Source organism: Triturus cristatus, chromosome 3_2 (genome assembly GCF_964204655.1).
Source record: "Triturus cristatus chromosome 3_2, aTriCri1.1, whole genome shotgun sequence".
In the NCBI taxonomy this organism is placed as follows: domain Eukaryota; kingdom Metazoa; phylum Chordata; class Amphibia; order Caudata; family Salamandridae; genus Triturus; species Triturus cristatus.
Window position 1 is genome coordinate 166,376,962 of NC_140584.1, and position 19,704 is coordinate 166,396,665.

Consider the following 19,704-nt stretch of genomic DNA (forward strand, 5'->3'; position numbering starts at 1 on the left):
CACAGCAGTGTTCTGGCACACAGTAGGCATTGAGACGGGAGGTAGACAGACATGAGGCAGAGGGATAGGCCAGCAGAGAAGGCAAAAAGAAGACAGTGTGATGAGGCCGAAGGCAGCCTACATGAGGAGAGTACTGAGGACAGCACAGAGAGAGCGGGGCTGGCTAGTCTGCATGGAGGCAAAGAAGCAGGCCTCTGAGTAACACACAACCTGGATGGCGATATTGTGACAGGGTTTCAGCTCTGTCCAACTTCCAGCCTGGGTCCCTCCTCCTGTAAGTGGTTTACCCACTGGGAAGTATGTGGGTGAAGGGTCAGGGCCAAACGCCTGCCTGTACAAGTCCATGGGGCCAATGAAGGGCAGCTGCCCTATAAGTGCATTGTTCGACGCCATCGCCTCTGTGGACTCATCTGGTAGTGAGTAAAACATCTCATCGTCGAGGCAATCCCCCGGTTGCTCTTCAGTGCATCCCCCCTCGTCCACGGGGGCATCGAAAGCAGCCCCATCAAAGTCAGTCTGCGCCGATGCATTGCTGCTCTTGCCACCATCTGGGTCCATAAGCTTCTCTGTGGTAAGCCGAGACTCTTCCCAATCGACAAGTGACTGGAGAGCATTGTGGTATTCTTCAGCAGCATCACTTGCTTTTCTGCAATAATCGCACGCACACCATCAAAACGTGTTACTTCACTGGAAATTGCAGCACACACCATTAAAGCATACTTGGAAATCAGAAACAAAAACAAAAAAACGCTTCCTACGGAAAACTAACATGTAGAACAAGAAGGAAAGCTTTTTAATGTATGTATTTATTATACAGATGAAATAAATATTGAAAACGAATGAATTAGAAAACTACATTATATTCCTTCCGCCATTAATCCTCCTTTAATCCTCCTTCTCCCTTACCGTGGTTACACCTATTCTCAACCTTAGGAGGAACAAAAGTTACAATAGTTCTAGTCCTGTTCTGAGCAAGAGAATACTGTGCCTGCAAGGGACACAAGGGAAAAGGGTCCTGGCAAAGGGGGTGCCACGAGGCACATGAAAGTGCTTCGGTACAACATCCAGGGTATCTCCAAGCCTGCAATTGGCTGCCTGGTTCGCCTTGGAGGAGTCTAGCACATCTCCTGCCTCATCTATGCAGAGACCCGGGGTGTACTTGAGGTCTTTCTGGAGAATGTGATCCAGGATGCTGTAATGGCAGGGTTTTTGGCTTTATTTAGCAGTGATAATAGATCATTATTCTTGCTCGCATCTAGTATAGGCATTCTTAGCCTGTGTTGGCCCTTTTAAGCCCTTTTTCCAGACCTAGAAGAGGATAGCTGCTTAATATGCCTTTATTCTTGACTTTAACCTGTCTATTGCCTATTGGCTTTGACATATTAGACATATTGGTATGGTTCATGTAGGTATTCTGACAGAGCTAAGGAGCATTTCACCCCTTTCAGGCCTACAGGCCTAGAGCTAGAGGGACTCCATCTTGATGAAGCTGAGAGGCTTTTCAGGGCAAAAGCAATGTTTATAGTTATAACTGTTGTTCGCCCTAAGCGGACCGGAGAGAACCGGCCAGAGCTGAATCTAATCAGGAATTGTTCCCGGGCTCAGGTCTCTAGACGAAACAAGCAGACTGGTCACTGTGGAGGCGTCTAGCGCAAGGAGCCTGGGGCATGGGATTGGTGGGAAGCAGCTGCTGGCTGGAACTTTCCATGACGAAACAGCATTCTATATCAGTGAAGTGCAGAGGCGGAGTCAGTGAGTCAGTCAGAGGGCAGTCGAGGAGAGAGTCCAGCAGAGAGAGAGGAGAGCAGTGGAGTGGAGTTGGCAGAGAGAGAGAGAGAGAGAGTTCAATCTGGAGAAGAGCTGAGTTGAATATTGAGCTGGAACTGAAGGAAGCAGTCAGAAGCAGTTGCTTATCAGGAGTAGGTGTGAATAGCTGGAGTCTGAAGTAATGCCTTTTAGAAGGGACGGAGGAGAGATCGTGGACTAACCTATGGGAGCAGATGGAGTTAATTGGACATTGGCGCAGAGACAGAGTGAATAAGCTAGTGGAATGAACAGTGATCAGAGCGGCAGGAACCATTAAGAGTGAAGACGCAAGGTGGAGAGACAGTTCGTGTGGGGGAGAGGAGTCCAGAGACAGAGCGATCAGCGCAGAGGTGTACCCAAGAGTGCAGGAGAGAGAGAGAGAGCATGAGATGAGCCAAGGCACAGACGAGAGAGGAACCCAGATGACAGCTAGAGCAACACTTCATACTAACCAGGTGATATCTCTTTCATCACATTAGCTACACTTAATCTTTTCCCTTTCAGCGGAGTGTTCCTGTTATGTGTAATCCTTCTCTTTTAAGTAGTGTGTTCTACCTATAGCCTTTGTTAGATTTGTATTAATGTTTATATTACTGTAATAAATGACCCCCAGTTTATAACAAACTGGTGTGTAGCCCCTATTCTTGTTCACTGAAGGTAAATGAAGCTCCTAGGTGAGCACTAGGCGCGTGAATGGATGAGTAATCCCAATCAGGTAAGTGGTGATCACATAAATAGGGAGTGAGTGGACCTTTGATGCCAAGAGCAGGTAATACACAATAATCTGGACCCACATTCAAAGTTATTATTGTAGTTTCATCCCGAGTAGACAGCTGAGATAATATCCCAATATATATATATATATGTATAGGTGTTCATAGGAATGTGGTCGTCGTTGATATGCGGCGTTAATGAGAGCGCTGGGGAGGATTACCAGCGTGTAGGACTGCCGGATTGCAGCCCGTGTATAAGTGAGAGCGGCGGGAGGGATACCGCCGTGTAGGTTTCGCAGGATCGCGAACAATTTGGGAGAAGAGAGCACTGGGTTCTGCAGGCCCATGTGTGTAGATACGCCGGATTGCGTGTCAGATCTGCTCTAGGGTAGAACGGTCTGGGTCAGGGCGACCGCGAGGCCAACTGATGTGAATAAGATATTGTAGAAAGTCCATATATGTATATTGTCATTCCCCATTCTTAGGTGCGACCTGTATATTTATCTTTATATCTACCCATTGTAAATATGATCTAAGAAGGGAAGGTGAGTACGTTTTGGCTGGGTCACAGGGGCCCCTGGGGGCTGATCCCATCTAAACAGAAAATCCAGCCATTACAGATGCCGTGAACCACTAAACCTACAAAAGCAGGTCAAGAGGAAGACCATTACCTCAATGGATGTGGCCTATGTCCTGAAGCGCCAGGGGCCCGCTCTGTACAGATTTGGTGGTTAGATACTTCTACATACTCCCAAAGTAATAGGATTATGAGAAAGAGGTGATTGGCTGGCACGTAAATATTCACAATATTCCTATCTAAATGTTCCACATAGTAGGGGGGCTATAATTAATGCAAAATCTCTCACAAGCAAAATCTGGCGTCACACAAATGTTGTCAAAGCCAGTTACATCTGTGAATTTTGGCTGCCGTGTGTAGAATGAATTTATATTTTTTAAAGATGAGGAACCTGACTACACTCGAGTATATAGAAAAGAGACTCCCTTTTACTTCTGGGGGGGGGGGGGTAAACACGTTTTCTGATAATGTAGTTATGAAATGTTTTCATGTATGCAATTCTTACTGTGTTAGTAGGTTCAGCGGCTGATCTTCGAGGGTCATCTCGGTAAGTGCTTCCAGAGGGAGGGGAATTATTTCAGACGGTGTAAGAGCCCGGTTCTCTTCAACCTCCATGGCACGCACAGCTTCTGCAGCCAACGGTAAAAATAAAACGATAAAATATTGAGAAACATGAACAAACGCGTACAGGTCCCAAACAAATACGTCACACCTGTACCTACAGCGAAGCTTGTGGAAGATTGAAAAACCACAGAAAACAGAATATTTCTTAACTTCATAGAACACAGTAAAGAACTTGAAAAATGTGTCTACCTACATTAATTATTACAGTTCGGGGAGATAGAACTCCAGAAAGGATGGGGATGGACAAACATTTCAGATGACAGTAAAATGGCAGTGCAAGGGTGACAATAAACATCATAAGGGGACAAGGGCGTTTAGCCTGCAAAGGTTTGAGGTGACACATGACATATAATCGAAGATCCATTTGCTCCTAGTATAGCAAATGGGAAGAGCTTAGAAACAGTGGCCAACAAATAAAAACGCGTATCGTTAAATTACACTCGATAAAAGACTACTGTGGATAATTCATACTTACGTCTGCATTATCAGATGTCTGTTAATTACATTAATGAGATGACTATTATTTACAGTGCTTAGAATTCACAGCACTGTGGTATGAAGCAGGCGCGCAACACCCATTGGACTCAAAGGGCGTAAAAAATCCAGCCCCCCCCCCGAAATCTTTTCTACCACAACACCCCCCCCCCCCCCCCCCCCCACCGAAATGTGGCTCTAGTTGCGGCTCTGGTATGAAGTAATACATAATAAAAACAAGTTAATGTATTCCAGTCACAGTTTACTTTACAAACATAATTGGGGCGTCAAAACTGCTACCAACAGGCAGGCTCAGGACAGAGCGACCCATCTGACACAGGATCACTGCGGTACGCCTGGAGAGCACGGAACATCTATGGGTCCCTTGTGGATCAATGTTAATGCACTTCGACAGCTGCACTGGACCTTTCAGTATATTCCATCATTAACTGGTACCAGGCTCACACTGGTACACGGCTATACTTGTGAAACCAGTGTGCTATAAAAATGCTAAATAACACCATCCATGTCCTGATGCACCTTGAAAGCGTAAAACTATAGCCCAAATATCCAAGTACCTTTGTATCCATATACCTTCCCGCTCACACCTCACTGCATCGACTGTATGAAAATGTGCCTCATCGTACCGCACCTCGACAGACTGAATTATCTTGGCTCTCATTCTACGCTATGCTTACCTAAAGCACCATAGCGCAGCATCATACTCATGGCCGTCTATGAGCTATACAAATTCAAATACCAGAAAATCTAGCCCAATATACCTCACTACATTGAAGCCCTAAACGTAAGATTACTCGACGACACCGTCATTAATTGCTAAAACAACACAATTCTTCGTTAGTGACCATTTCCTTTACAAATCATAATTGTACTAGAAGTGTTCGTTCAACTACAGCAACTAAAGTGAGCAAGGGCTACAACTGCAAGAATGCATACGTTGCTAAACCCTACTCACAACATGCATGTCTCTACATTACTCTACTAGACACAGGTGTACTCGACCATACCCCGCTGTACCTCTGTTCTAAACCGCTGCGCTCAAATTAGGATGACCATGACCACATGTGGACAGTTCGTTCTTTGAGCTTGAAGCCTGTTATCATTTACACTCTCTAAACACAGGTTCAGTTCCGTGAATAGCATGTTGAGCGGGCCAGAGTTTACGGCATCTCAAAATACTGGTAACCAATCAGAGACAAAGAGACATAGTCTACACATGGCGAATCCTGGTCAAAATACTGGGTTGGTTGCGGGCCTATACACTGTCATTGGCTAAGAGAGTTCCTGTCATTTAGCAATTGGCTATTGGGGTCCCACGAAGCCGTACCGCGGCTTGTGATCGGCTGGCTAGGAGAACGTCCATTGGATGTCTGAAGCAGCATGTGCCCCTGAGCAGAAATTACCTACAGCGCTTCCACTTCCGTCAGTGGGCGGGTTTGGATTGGGTGATTATGCCTGTCCGTCTCTACCAGAGGACATCTAGGTCTGATGCAGCGGGGACACCCGGGGACACTGCCGGTGAGTAGACGCTGCGGAGTGGCGATGTTAGTATGAGTGGGCTCCCCACAGAGGAGCTCCCGTGGTACTGTCCGCCGCCGATAGCCACCCGGCCAGTACGTGTCACTCTCTGCGGCCCCGCCCTCAGGAGCACTGCGGCTCTGCGCCCGAAGTCCAGCTCAGTGCTAAAGAGCGCCTCGGAGTGCAATGTGCGTGCTCTGGCAAGCAAAGAAATTTCCAATACACACCTGACAGTCGGTTGCTGCATACCTGACACCACGAGTGACATTACTTGGCAAGTAGCAATCTAGGGATCAAATAAACAGGAGTCATTTTAGAGGAAGTGTACTGTTTTATTGGCACGATAGTATACGTTATTGCCAATTCTTGGACGCTTTTGAAATGATGAAGAAGATTTAAAGTAATTGTATTTATTTTTGCCCAGCAGCACACATGGAACTCCGCAGCATGCTTCCAGCAGAGGAGCGTAGGGAGAGCAGAGAAGGTCCTGCCATAGCTATTGGTATCACAAACAATACTGAGAAATTAACATAGCCATTCAATAAACATTTGTGAACAAGGAGTCCTCTGATTCCGTTTCTTTTATGGGTTTTTTAAATTTTTCTTGTTTGGTCAGAAAATAACACAATGCCAACACGTGTTACGCGCACACTGCGTTCTTCAGGCCTTATGTTATATCTAGCGTCCCGTCTATTGGATCTATTCCTCAACCCAAACAACCATCACCTTATTTATTCAGTATCCTTATTTTTGAAATTAAAGTTGGTATAGATGCATTATTTATATTCTCATTATATATGTAGTTTCCACGTCCTATTTCATTGGTCTTAGTCTTAAGCGCCCCTTGATACGGTCGCAATAAGGCTCGGAGCCTCCGTGTCCGTCCCCCGTCAATTCCCAGCAGGAATAAATAAGATGATGGTTGTTTGGGTTGAGGAATAGATCCAATAAGACGGGACTCAAGATATAACATAAGCCCTGAAGAAGCGCAGTGTGCGCGAAACATGTGTTGGCATTGTGTTTTTTTCTGACCACACAAGAAAAAAAAAAAAACGTAAAAGAAACTGAATCAGAGGACTCATTGTTCACAAATGTTTATTGAATGGATATGTTAATTTCTCAGTATTGTTTGTGATTTATATAATTAATAGTACTGGTGGGGACCAGTATCTGAGATACTTTTGTGCCGGGCAAGGTACCTGTAACCCACACCATAGAGTGTGTGTATATATATATTCAGTGAAAAAACCATAGGTTTCACACACGTTATAGTTAGCTGGACATTTCACTCGTAAAAAACCAATGAAATTTCCCCGTTATAGTTAGTTAAGCTAACTATAACTCGCGCGCCCGCAATGCACTGCTGATGACGTCACATATTACATCACTCATGACATGGTCAGTGACATCACTCATGACATCACTGATGACATCTCAAATGACATCACTGATGACATCATCCAGTGAATGTGTGTTTTTCTGAAAATTAAATAAGTTTAATATATGTATATCTCAAGGTCGATGGAAGAATAAATGAGTATATTAGTGTCTAAATGGATGATTTGTTTTTGAAAAATTGATTGTATTACTGGCTGATTAGGTGTATCTTTTTGAATACATGGCTAAGTGAGTAATGTTTAAATGTGTAAATACCTGTATCAGTCTCTCACTTTGTGTATAAGTGTCTGCATGGGTTGGTGAGTAGCTACATGGGTGTTTATATAGGTTATTATTTGGTTTTTTGAGTCTCAGTATGAGTGTCTGAGTGTCTTCATGGTTCGGTGGGGGGTATTACGTAGTGCATAGATGCATGAATGATTGACTCACTGTTTGTATGTGTTGAAGACAGCATGTGTGCAGGACTGTATGGGTGGATGAGTGTGTGTATGAGTGTGTTAGTGAGTGAATGGCTGTCTCAATAGTGTCTTTATGAGTAACTACATATGTTTTAAACTAGTATATGTGACTATTGGTGTATATAAGTGAGTATATGTGAGAGTGAGAGATTGAAAGAGTTCCTGTATGAATAAGTATGTGTTTCTATAAGTGATTGTTTAAAAGACTAAGTATGTGTAAGTTTCTGTAGAAGTAAGTGTGGTGGTGTGTGTATAACTGTATATGCAAGTAAATGTATGTTTGATTCTTTATTAGCATGAGTGACTATGTGTGTGAGTAACTCTATGGATGAGTGGCATTGTGTTACAGGATGTTTAGGTGTATGAGTACATATGATGTGTGAGTACATGTATGAGTGACTGTATAGGACTGTTGGTGAATGAGTGGATGTTTATGTGGATCTTAGAAATATTGAAGAGGATGTTGTAATTGGTATTGGTATGTCCATTTTTTTGAAAATTTCAGTCTCTTTTTTTGAATGTTTGTATCAAAGGTTATATTAGGGTGAGAGGAGGTCTACCACAAGGATGATGTCATCAGTGATGTCATTTGAGATGTCATCAGTGATGTCATGAGTGATGTCACTGACCATGTCATGAGTGATGTAATATGTGACGTCATCAGCAGTGCATTGCGGGCGCGCGAGTTATAGTTAGCTTAACTAACTATAACGGGGAAATTTCATTGGTTTTTTACGAGTGAAATGTCCAGCTAACTATAACGTGTGTGAAACCTATGGTTTTTTCACTGAATTTGCAAGGTTTTTTAAATGCTAATTCCTAACTATAACGTGTGTGAAACCTATGGTTTTTTCAGTGAATTTGCAAGGTTTTTTAAATGCTAATTTCTAACTATAACGTGTGTGAAACCCATGGTTTTTTCAGTGAATTTGTATGGTTTTTTAAATGCTAATTCTTACCTATAACATATGTGATTCCCATAGTTTTTTTTATTGATTTTGTATGATTTTTTTATTATAAATTCTTATATTAAATGTGTTTTTTTTTTTTAAAAAACAAGTTTTTTAAAAATCTTTTTATTCTCTTATAATACTATGTGTTTTTTAAAAAAAATCTGCAATATATCAATTTTTCTCTTTTTTTTTTTTACCAAACAGGTAAGATATATTAGTATAACATAGAAAATATTTTTTTTTTTAAATTTATTTTTTTAGTGCGCGTACGGTAAGCGTACGGTAAGCGTACGGTGTACGCAATGTTCGTAATTTATCTACTCTGTTTGCGTATAGTTACGCAATTTGCGTAGCCGTGCGTACTGCGCGTGGGGCGCGTACGCTACACGCGCACGTTACGCGGAAGTGTTGTGGAGTGACTGTTTTGCGCATGCGCGCGAGCGCGTCTTTTTTACGCGCATGCGTACTTTTACCGTAAGCGCACCGTAAGCGCACCGTAAGCGTAACGTACGCGCACGGTGGGTTATGTGATCATGAAACACAACTTTTGATTGGTTGAAACTACTTTCAGTTCTAGAACTCTCCTACACCACACCCATTCCCCTCATTTCTGCTTATGATCCCTTTGGAGAAGGAGCTGAGTTGTCTTTGTGATACGATGGCAGAACAGCAGACCTCTTCAGAGAGTGAGGCTAGCAGCACTACCTTGAAGGCAGAGAAGGAGGAAACAAAAGAGCTCTTTCATATGGGAGTATTTTTCTTTTCCAGAGGGCAAGAAAAAGGTAAATGCACCCTTAGTGACTTGTAAGCTTTGTGGCCGTGTACTTTCAAGAGGGAATCCCAACAAGAAGTATTCCTTCGGGAATCACACCATGTTGAGACACCTTCATGATGTACACGGTAGGACATATGCTCGACATACTGAAGGTAACCCTTCAGTAAGTCAACCAAGCACATCCACAGCAGCTCAGCCTGGTCCATCATCTGCAGGGCCGAGTCCATCTTCGGCAGGTCAGCTAAGCCCTTCATCTGTGGGGGGAGCATCTCCTTTTTCTGGTCCTCTGGAAACCAACCATCGGTTTGCGAGGGTTTTAATTCGGTGCGCCACTTGTCATGATCTAATTTGTCATAGGGAGACCAGTGTTGCCCTAGTGAACAATTTAATAGATCAGCACATTTGTCGTACCGACTAATATTCCCAAAGAGCCAACCTTACCTTTTAACTTTTTTTTTATATATATTTTTTTAAACTTTGTTTTTTTTTTGTTTTTTTTTACCGTACGCGTAATTATTATTATTATTATTATTTTTTTTTAAAAAAACACTAAAAATCAATTATCACATTACAAGGTCCTTGAGAGACTACAATGACAAACTGAAAATGTGATTGTGGAGAAGTGGAAAAAAGGGACCATGAAATTTTTGACTTACCATACCCACTCAAAAAATTATTTATTAATTAAAATTTAATTTTAATTGCTTTAAAAATGGTTCAAGTTTTCGAAAATGTTCTATCTCAATCTGAAAAAAAAGAAAAAAGTATTAATATTTAATAAAACATTTTATAATACAGTACATATATTTACATATTTTCCCCAAAAAATTTTTGCCTTTTTTTTTGCTGTTTTCAGAATATATTGCATTTCACTATAAATTGTGAAAGCAATTGCATTCATCATTTAACAGCGGGCAAAAAAAAAATAACAATCTCAAAGATTGTTTTAAAAAAGCCCAGAATCTCTTTTTACTTAAACATAACATTATAGAAATGCATAATATTCTAAAAAAATTATCATCTACAGGGCTCGAAAAATCTGAAAAATGGTACTAGTCCTGCAGGTCTAGTACCCTGAAAAATGTCCTCGACCTAACAGTAACCTACTTGACCTTCGTCTCTGAAAGCGGAGCAAAAGTGACAAGATAACTAGATTTAAAGGCATCTTTATTGCTCATTTGCTTTGTGAGCAATAAAAAGGCCTTTAAATCTTGTTATCTTGTCACATTTGCTCCGTTTTCAAAGACGGAGGACAAAAGTTAGTATGTTTTCCTACTCGCCAGAAAGGGCGAGTAGGACCTAAAAATAGCTCGACCTCATAAAATTTTCCTCGCAAATGCGAGCGGTCGAGTGGATTTGTCGAGCCCTGATCTAATATCAATACTTATTTCTTTAAAATACCGTCTGACATTTTTGTTTCAGAAGTATAATCACAAAAATATATCTCAAATAACTCCACAATACATCTGGTTCCATTTCCTTTAGGCCAAATAGTAATTTTAAAAATCTTTTTTGATTAAATTTCCAATGTTAATCCAATAAAATTCTAAAGTTTAAATTGTACAGATCTCACCGATTGTCTGTAACATTTTGGTTTCCGAAAGATTAATTAATAATTAAATAAGTCCACAATACAATTGTTTACCTTTCCTCATGGCCAAATAGTAATTTTAAAAATCTTTTTTGAATAAATTTCCAATGGCAATCCAATAACATTCCAAAATTTAAATTGTGCAGATGTTACCGATTTTGTCTAAATTTTTGGCTTTCCAAAGTTTCAATAAAAATTTAAAAAGTCCACATTACAATTGGTTACCTTTCCATTAGGCCAAATGATAAATTTGTAAAATCATTTTTTATGAAAATTCCAATGGTAATCCAATAAAATGGTAAAATTCTTTTGTACAGATCTTGCCAAGTCTCTCTAAAATTTAGGTTTCAGGAAGATTAGATAGGAATTTGCTAAATCAAAAGGCAAACGTTGCTTGAAAATCAATTGGGAATCATTACACAGTGTCCAGCCTTTTTCACATTTAAGATAAACTGTGTAATGTCCAGAAGTAACAGTAGGTCCTTCATGGAAAATTATTGCTACTGTTACAAAAGTTTTTCCTGAAATTCATAATTGCTGTCCTGTAAACTTCTTTATTAAAGTATCCAATTTTGAACCATCAGCTTTACATCGTTGCATCATTAAAATTACATATTGTCTGTATTCCTTTAAAATTAACGTTGAAAACATTTCAGATTGACACTCACCGCATTCCATGCTATGATTAGCATCTTTAACTAATTTAGCAAAAGTGACTGTTTTACTTTCTGGCAATGTTAAATAAATAAACCTTTCAGAATCAACATTAGAGCCACATGTATTGTAACAGTTTTCACAACTATGTTCCCATTTATAAGAGACACCAAACATATTTTCAATGGGAACCCCTTCTTCTTCCAGTACCTGAAGAAAAAACATCAAGAATTCCTGTGCGTCTTGCTGTACATTTTGAGAAAACTGTGTTCGTCCTGAACATACATCTAAAAGTTTTCTAATGTCAGTAGCACTTTCTATTTGAGTTTTATCATTACTCAGCTTTTGAAAAAGGAGACTCAACTCAGAACAGAATCTTTTTCTCTGATTTACTATTATCTGCTCTTGCACACTTTCCAGATAAAATGCAACATTCAGCACTACATTAGCGTAGCAGTTGACACCAGAGCTATTTTCAAAATGACATCCTACAACCTCTTCTTCATTTTCCTTTTTCTTTTTGCTTGCAATTACATCACTCCTCTTTTTTTCCTCCTCTCTACATCCTCATTACAGATATTCTCATTTCTCCTTTTACGAGAAACTACACGTTTCTCCAACACAGCATACTGACCTAAATGAGGAGCATAGGTTCTTCTTAATCTATTATACTCCTTTACACAATTTGTATCAGCACTAACTTTTGAGTCATCAAAGTCTATCATGAATAAACCAGATAATGTTTTCACTCGTGACAAAGCTACATAAGCCATACCTTCTTTGAACACAGTTGAACCAATGTTCACAAAAGCACAATCTACAGTCAATCCTTGAGACTTGTGAATAGTTACAGCATATGCTAGAGAAAATGGAAACTGCTTCCTACGTACATATAAGTCTTTCACAAGCATGAAACGAACTGAACAACGACAAATGTCTTTAACTTCTTCTATCTGATCAAATTTTATTTTTAAACATTCAATTCCATCTTTTTTCTGATAATTAATAAAACCCACAACTCTTCCCATAGCTCCATTAACTAAACCTTTTTCAACATCCAAATTTCTCCTTAAAAATACTCTACAGTTCATGCAAACATATAGATTTTTTTCTAATCCAGCTGTTTTGGAAAAGTTCTTCTCTAGTGAATCCAATTTATTTTTCAGTGTGCCTGTTAATGTGATAGTAATTCTTCCATCCTCAATTTTGTCCACTGCTTCCAATTTCCTGATATCTTCCTTTTCCAATTTTAAAAGCTCCTCATTGAATATTGAGCATACACGTAGAGTTGGCATTAAGCAGATGACACTTTTCTTTTCTGCAATGTTCTTGTATATCTTCTCTGCAACTATTTCTTCCTTTGGAAATAAATTATGTAGCTGCCGACTCTGTAATGCTTTTTTGCCAACTTCTGTGAGTAGTCCAATTCTGATATCTTTCAGAATACTTCCATATTCTTCATCGTTTGCTTGACTCATATTAGTAGTAAGTTCCTTGTACTCAAAGAAGGACCAACTATTTGCATTACCGATGCTTCCCAATGACTTCATGTGTCACAGTATTAAACACTGGTTGTCCTTTAACTGGAGTAAGTTGTAGAAGATCCCCAAAAACTATGACATGTTTTCCACCAAATAACACGTCATAGTCTGTCCTTAGAATTTGCTGCATTCTTAAATGCACAAAGGCAAGCATTAAGTTTGATACCATGCTCACCTCATCAATAATGAGAACTTGCATCTTCTTCAATACTCTTGAAACTTCCAAGCATGCTTCTCCAGTTAGCTTGTTGTATTGTATTTTGTTCTCATGCTCCACTGGTAACATTAGCAAACGATGTAAGGTGATTCCTTTTATGTTATATGCTGCTAACCCAGTTGGAGCAGTAACCACACAAGACAAAGTAGAATCCGTTTTTTGCTGTAGGTAGCTTCTGATGACTTTTATTAAGAAACTTTTTCCAGTTCCAGCTTGTCCGCTTACATACATCCTGATTGGATGAAATGATGTGCATGAGCACTCTTTTTTTTCATGTAGAAATCCGTGATCAATTTTGCTTCTGATCTCTTCATAAATTTGTTGCTGCTCTTCATTCAGTTGTCTTTCCAAATTTTGTAAGTCTATAAATTCTTCTTGAGCTTGATTCATAGCCGTTCCCACTTCATTCATGGCTATTGATGCTTCATTTTCAACGATTGGTTGTCCTAGGGGATCTTGACTGAGTGTTCCTGAACTTTGGCTGTCTTGAGAACTGTCTCTAGCTACTTCAGCTGCAATTGTAGTTTCCTGTTCAATTTCTTCATTTAACATTTGCAGATAATTTGTGAATGTACTGCATTGTATGCTGTCTTTGCAAGCATTAAAAGAATCTTCATAGCTTTGAAATTCTCCCAGTAGTTCATCCTCTGTACGCCATGGTTTAAACAGCTGTAAAAGAGCCAAGTAGTAAAATTCCTTTTTGTCAGTAGTGTCGCAACTCAGCTTCCTGTGATTTATCAAACTTCCTTTTGTTTGCTTCACCAAACATCCTTCCTCACCAATGACTTTATATTTTCCATTGTTGATGTCTTCTGCGGCTTTCCGTGAATAAATGTAGTTCTGCAGCACTTCATAGAGACACATGTTCTCCAGATGATGACTTCTTTTTGGATAATATGTGTCCAACATGTTTGATTTCAAAATATCTGTACTTTCTGGGTCATTCTCGGCCAAATATTCAATTTCTCCAACAGATTTCAGTACCCGATTTCTCATTGCTGCAAGGCCTAAACTTGCCCAAATTATTCTTCTTGATTTCGAGTAGAGACTTGCAGAAGATAACCTATCTGAACATTCGTAGGATCCAATTTCTCGATGCGATAACATCTTTAAACTGAAACTGTACAGCTTCTTACTGACAGTCTTCTCGTGAGAAATCTCTTCCCACATTTCTTTCAATTCAGTTTTTTCAGATTTAGTAATGTAAGACGTTACATATCGAGCAACAGCAATGGAATTGTCAGCTACATACTGTATATCCATGTTAGCATTCCACATGGATAAAATGACTGGGTTGTAGTCATTTATATTTTTTGATTCTTCTTTTCTTTTTAGGTTGTAGGTATTCTTAGGTGATTTTCTTGTGATAGTATGTCTCACAGATGACATAAAACTGTTTACTCTTCCATTTGAAAGAACAGGTCTAGGAAATCCAAATCGACATTTAGTGTAGTATTTATCTTTGCTCTTGTATTTCCGTCGACAGTATTTTCCACACCGATGACTTTGAAAACGTAGAACTTGCTCTTTTAACTTTTTCTCTTCTGTGCTTTTTGGTATAGCACATGTTGCATATTCTTCAATGTAAGATAACACTGCTTCATCAGTATCTGTTCCAAACTTTGGGGCATCCTTGATCCACAACAGCATATGAATATGAGGAGCACCTCTTGCCTGGTACTCTTTTTTCCAAAAGAAATCCACTACTTCTCCAAGGGGTGGATTTTTTTTATTGCAGATGAAGGACATCATAGCCTCAAATCTATGATTGAAATATCTGCAAACATTAACCGTATCCAATGAGCACAGTTCTCCTGCTGTCTTGTATTCAATGTTTTTAATGTTTGAATTTGCCTCGCGTAGAAAATCCAGTAAATCATCCCAAGCGTACTCAGCACAGCTTAGGGTAAGGAACCATGTTGGTGTTCCTAAATTCCGTAACATGCATTTTAATTCACCATGGCGTCCGTACCAATATTCATTTGTCCCACGCTGACAAGCCATCAGATTGATCAGTTGTGTTTCCAAATGATCATCTCGGTGCTGCACTTTCTCCATAAAATCCTAAGCAGACACATTTTGTAAATGTACTCCACTTTTTAAAATGTGATTTACTGCATAAGATAGTGCAGACAAGTCGCTTTCAAATAAAAGATGGAACAAATAAGGAATACTTTGTCGAAATCTGGGATCTTCTGCATATAGTCTTGTAGTCCGATACTCAGAAGCTGGAATCTGTTCTGGACGTTCATCGTATCGTCCTCCTTTTCCTTTAGGAAACAGCTGGGGAAAACATCGAGCTTCCAAGCTCTCCTCCCATACACTCACGGGAGTTCCTTTTGCTTTCTTCATCTGAAACAGATCAATATTGTCTCCCATAACTTCTTTTGAATGTAGAGGATGTATGCTAAAATGTTCATAAATTTCTTCTTCCTTTGACTTGTCCACTTTTTCAATTAGTCCAGTTGGTGTTTCTGTGTCTTCTTGTAAATCTTCTTCTTCTTCTATATAAATTGATTCATACCATTTGTTATTCCTTTTCAAATACAAATTTGCTCTTTGTACTTTCCGTACATCTACCAGCTCCTGCCAAATCTTCTTATTCTTTGTAGGTACACCATTAACCAGAATAACTAATGGTTCAGTTTCCAAAGTATCTGCATCAATAGTTTCCATATTTTTTTTCAACTCCAAGGGCAAATACACCACTCTACCTTTTAAACCTCTCAGTAAATCTGAAGGAGGTAATTTACCAGTTTTGGGCTCCATACGTACTATGGTCTGGAACGGATGAACACATTGAATAAGTATAGACTCATATGTATTTAATTCAGAAAGTTCGGCAGGAATAACATCCAATTCTAAATTATTATGTACAGCTCTGGTTGGCATTCTATTTTCCTCTAACTTGTTGTAACAGTATTTACAAATACGCTGATCTTCACCCAATTGAAAACAATTTTCAAGAAATATATATGTGGCAAAATCCTTCCACTTATAATTATCTTCATTTTCACTCTTTCTGTAGAGATCAACATTCCTAGTTTGTTTTCTATAATGAGTTCTGCGGCAACAAATACAAGTTATATTTGGTCTTTCATTAGAGATTATTGCAAATTTTGTTATGTGATCATTAAATGTTTTACTTACAGAGGGCTCTACATTGTCTTCCACTTCTTCCTCATTTACTCTGTCCTTTTCTGCACTGTCTTGTTCAGGACCAAAGTAACAAAACTGAATTTCATCAACAACCTTCTCTACATCTGATACCGATCCACGGAACAGAGCCCTATTCAATTCATCTAACTTTATTGCTGGACTTTTAGCAAAATACAACCGTCTCACAAACTTTCTCATTTCAGTATGATGAACAGCCAGCATCCTAAAATGATGGAAAACACTATTACACACTTTTCTAGATAGACAAGCCAGAGAAGGACCCTGCAAACCAGTATTCTCTCTCACTCTGCATGGATCTAGACTTTGAAGCACCTTAATCTTCTGTTTTACACTTTTTTTTACTATATTCTCTTAGAAACTCACGAAATTTATCAATAGATTCCTGACGCACAGTGCAAATACTACTACAATTCCAAGTGTACACTGGGGCTTTAGGACGTCTCCCCATAGCCTCATCCGCCATCACTTGTACCTCATCTCTTGGAACCATTATCTCCTTCTCCATTATGCAACCATTTTTCACTTCATAAGCATGACCTCTGGTGTCAACTGCATGCAGCAAACTATTACTTTGAAAATAACTCTCTTCATTAAAAAAAGGTTCACTACTTGAACTATGCATCCATTCTCCTAAAAACACTTTACAAAAGTTTGTTCTTTTCACTACTCTTTTCCTTTTGCTTTGTGATTTCAGTACATTAACCATTTTATCTAATGTACGCATCCTATTCAAAATTAAAATGAATAGTTTCCTTTTTAATTCTAATGCCTTTGCTGCAATGGCTTCAATTTCTTTTTTTCTCTTGGAATATTTTGCCTTTTTCTTATATTTCTTCACATCCTTTATCAAATTGGACATAACTCTTCTCTGAAACATTTTTCTACGTATCTCTTTAAACGCTGTTTTTCTGTTTAAGTTAATCTTTGTTATTGCAGAAGGTATATTTGCATTAACTAAATTCTCAATTTGTTCCTGTTCTTTTCTATTGAAAACATTCTTTCCAGTACAGACATTTTGTACATTTTTCCTTTTTTTGAAGATTTTCTTTAAAAAATCTTTTGTCTGCTTACCAGAAGACTTTCTCTTTTTCCCAACATGAGCATCTCCAACTAACTTAGGTCCTCCAGTTGTCTTCAAATATAGGTTTTTTTTGTGGTTTTTCGTTACTCTGGATTTTGTAGGCATCTTAAATTTTGTTCACTGCTCTTCAGCAATACCTGAAAAAAACTAAAAAAAATTTCCTTTTTTAAATTTAAATATATTACTACATTTTTTATGATCTTTTCAAATCTTAAAATACTAAGTACCCCTTTCCTAGAAGTGAAAATCACAATAACACATTCACAAATTAAATATCTAAAAACAATTCCTGTGTGCACACAGACTCATGCTTTGAAATTAGGCAGAAAACGAAATTTCTTTGCCAATTGGAAAGCACACATTCTACTACTTTTTTGGCAAGTAATAAGTACTTTTACAGTCTGACACATTTTGAATTCACTTTTCAGATTCTGATAAAAGCACATGTCCAAACTGCTTTTTGAGACCAGCACCATGTGTAACCTGGGTGACTGACTACACTCCAGCAAGGGCAACCAGCCTTAGTGATGCTGAATGTATTTGCATTACTGACTGCAACCTCAAACCCAACTCGGTTGTGAATACTGTGCATGATTCCACAGGATACGCAGCTGGGTGTGTGCTAAGAGTCTGCTTCTGCATAAAAAAATAGCTCCCCCTTTCCATCTAATGCAAATGTAAAATCACCAGAGCAATACCAAACAGATTTCTGAGACCAGCAACATGTGTAACCTGGGTGACTGACTACACTCCAGCAAGGGCAACCAGCCTTACTGATGCTCAATGTATTTGCATTACTGACTGCAACCTCAAACCCTAAAAGTATTCCTCATTTATACCACTACACCTTAATTTATGGTGAAAACATAGTCCATATTATTTTACATGTTTTTATTTGCATTATTAAGTGCAACCTCAAACCCCACTCAGTTGTGAATACTGTGCATAATTCCACAGGATAAGCAGCTGGGTGTGTGCTAAGCGTCTGCTTCTGCATAAAAAAAATGCTCCCCCTTTCCTACTAATGCAAATGTAAATTCCCCAGAGCAATACGCAATAAATCTCTGCCTGTAATTCCTCTTTGCACACAGAGTCATGTTTTCATATTAGTCTGAAAACGTAATTTCTTTGCCAATTTGAAACCACACTTACTACTCTTTTTTTGGCAAGTGATAAATACTTTTACAGTCTGACACATTTTAAATCCACTTTTCAGATTCTTAAAAAAGCACATGTCCAAACTGCTTTTTCAGACCAGCAACATGTGTAACCTGGGTGACTGACTACACTCCAGCAAGGGCAACCAGCCTTAGTGATGCTGAATGTATTTGCATTACTGACTGCAATCTCAAACCCCACTCGGTTGTGAATACTGTGCATGATTCCACAGGATAAGCAGCTGGCTGTGTGCTAAGAGTCTGCTTCTGCACAAAAAAATAGCTCCCCCTTTACATCTAATGCAAATGAAAAATCACCAGAGCAATACGCAATAAATCTCTGCCTGTAATTCCTCTTTGCACACAGAGTCATGTTTTCATATTAGTCAAAAAACAAAATTTCTTTGCCAATTGGAAAGCACACTTACTACTCTTTTTTTTGGCAAATGATAAGTACTTTTACAGTCTGACACATTATGAATCCACTTTTCAGATTCTTAAAAAAGCACATGTCCAAACTGCTTTTTGAGACCAGCACCATGTGTAACCTGGGTGACTGACTACACTCCAGCAAGGGCAACCAGCCTTAGTGAAGCTGAATGTATTTGCATTACTGACTGCAACCTCAAACCCCACTCGGTTGTGAATACTGTGCATGATTCCATAGGATAAGCAGCTGGTTGTGTGGTAAGAGTCTGCTTCTGCATAAAAAAATAACACCCCCTTTCCATCTAATGCAAATGTAAAATCACCAGAGCAATACCAAACAGCTTTCTGAGACCAGCAACATGTGTAACTGGGTGACTGACTACAGTCCAGCAAGGGCAACCAGCATTAGTGATGCTGAATGTATTTGCATTACTAAGTGCAACCTCAAACCCCACTCGGTTGTGAATACTGTGCATGATTCCACAGGATAAGCAGCTGGGTGTGTGCTAAAAGTCTGCTTCTGCATAAAAAAATAGC

At 39.2% G+C, this 19,704-nt stretch overlaps 2 protein-coding genes across 8 annotated transcripts in view; one reads left to right on the top strand and one right to left on the bottom strand.

Moving 5' to 3' along the window:
• RNF214 (ring finger protein 214) overlaps positions 1-19,704 on the bottom strand; it is a 188,224-nt gene that overhangs the window by 119,093 nt on the left and 49,427 nt on the right. For 2 of the 7 annotated variants that reach the window (XM_085647443.1, XM_085647449.1), the window contains exons 1-3: positions 5,233-5,398; positions 3,602-3,725; positions 211-646 (exon numbers count right to left, since the gene is read on the bottom strand). In XM_085647443.1, coding sequence (XP_085503569.1) covers positions 211-646; positions 3,602-3,711 — 546 coding nt within the window. In that variant the 5' untranslated portion in view covers positions 3,712-3,725; positions 5,233-5,398. Of the gene's footprint in view, positions 1-210; positions 647-3,601; positions 3,726-4,195; positions 5,052-5,222; positions 5,399-5,618; positions 5,838-19,704 lie in introns of those variants that run through there. The other 5 variants (XM_085647444.1, XM_085647448.1, XM_085647445.1 and 2 more) reach the window with 5 other exon arrangements.
• Positions 5,577-19,704, top strand: part of PCSK7 (proprotein convertase subtilisin/kexin type 7) — a 199,066-nt gene continuing 184,938 nt past the window's right edge. Inside the window, exon 1 of the mRNA XM_085647442.1 lies at positions 5,577-5,733. The gene's annotated coding sequence lies outside the window, so the exon portion shown is untranslated. The remainder of the gene's footprint in view (positions 5,734-19,704) is intronic.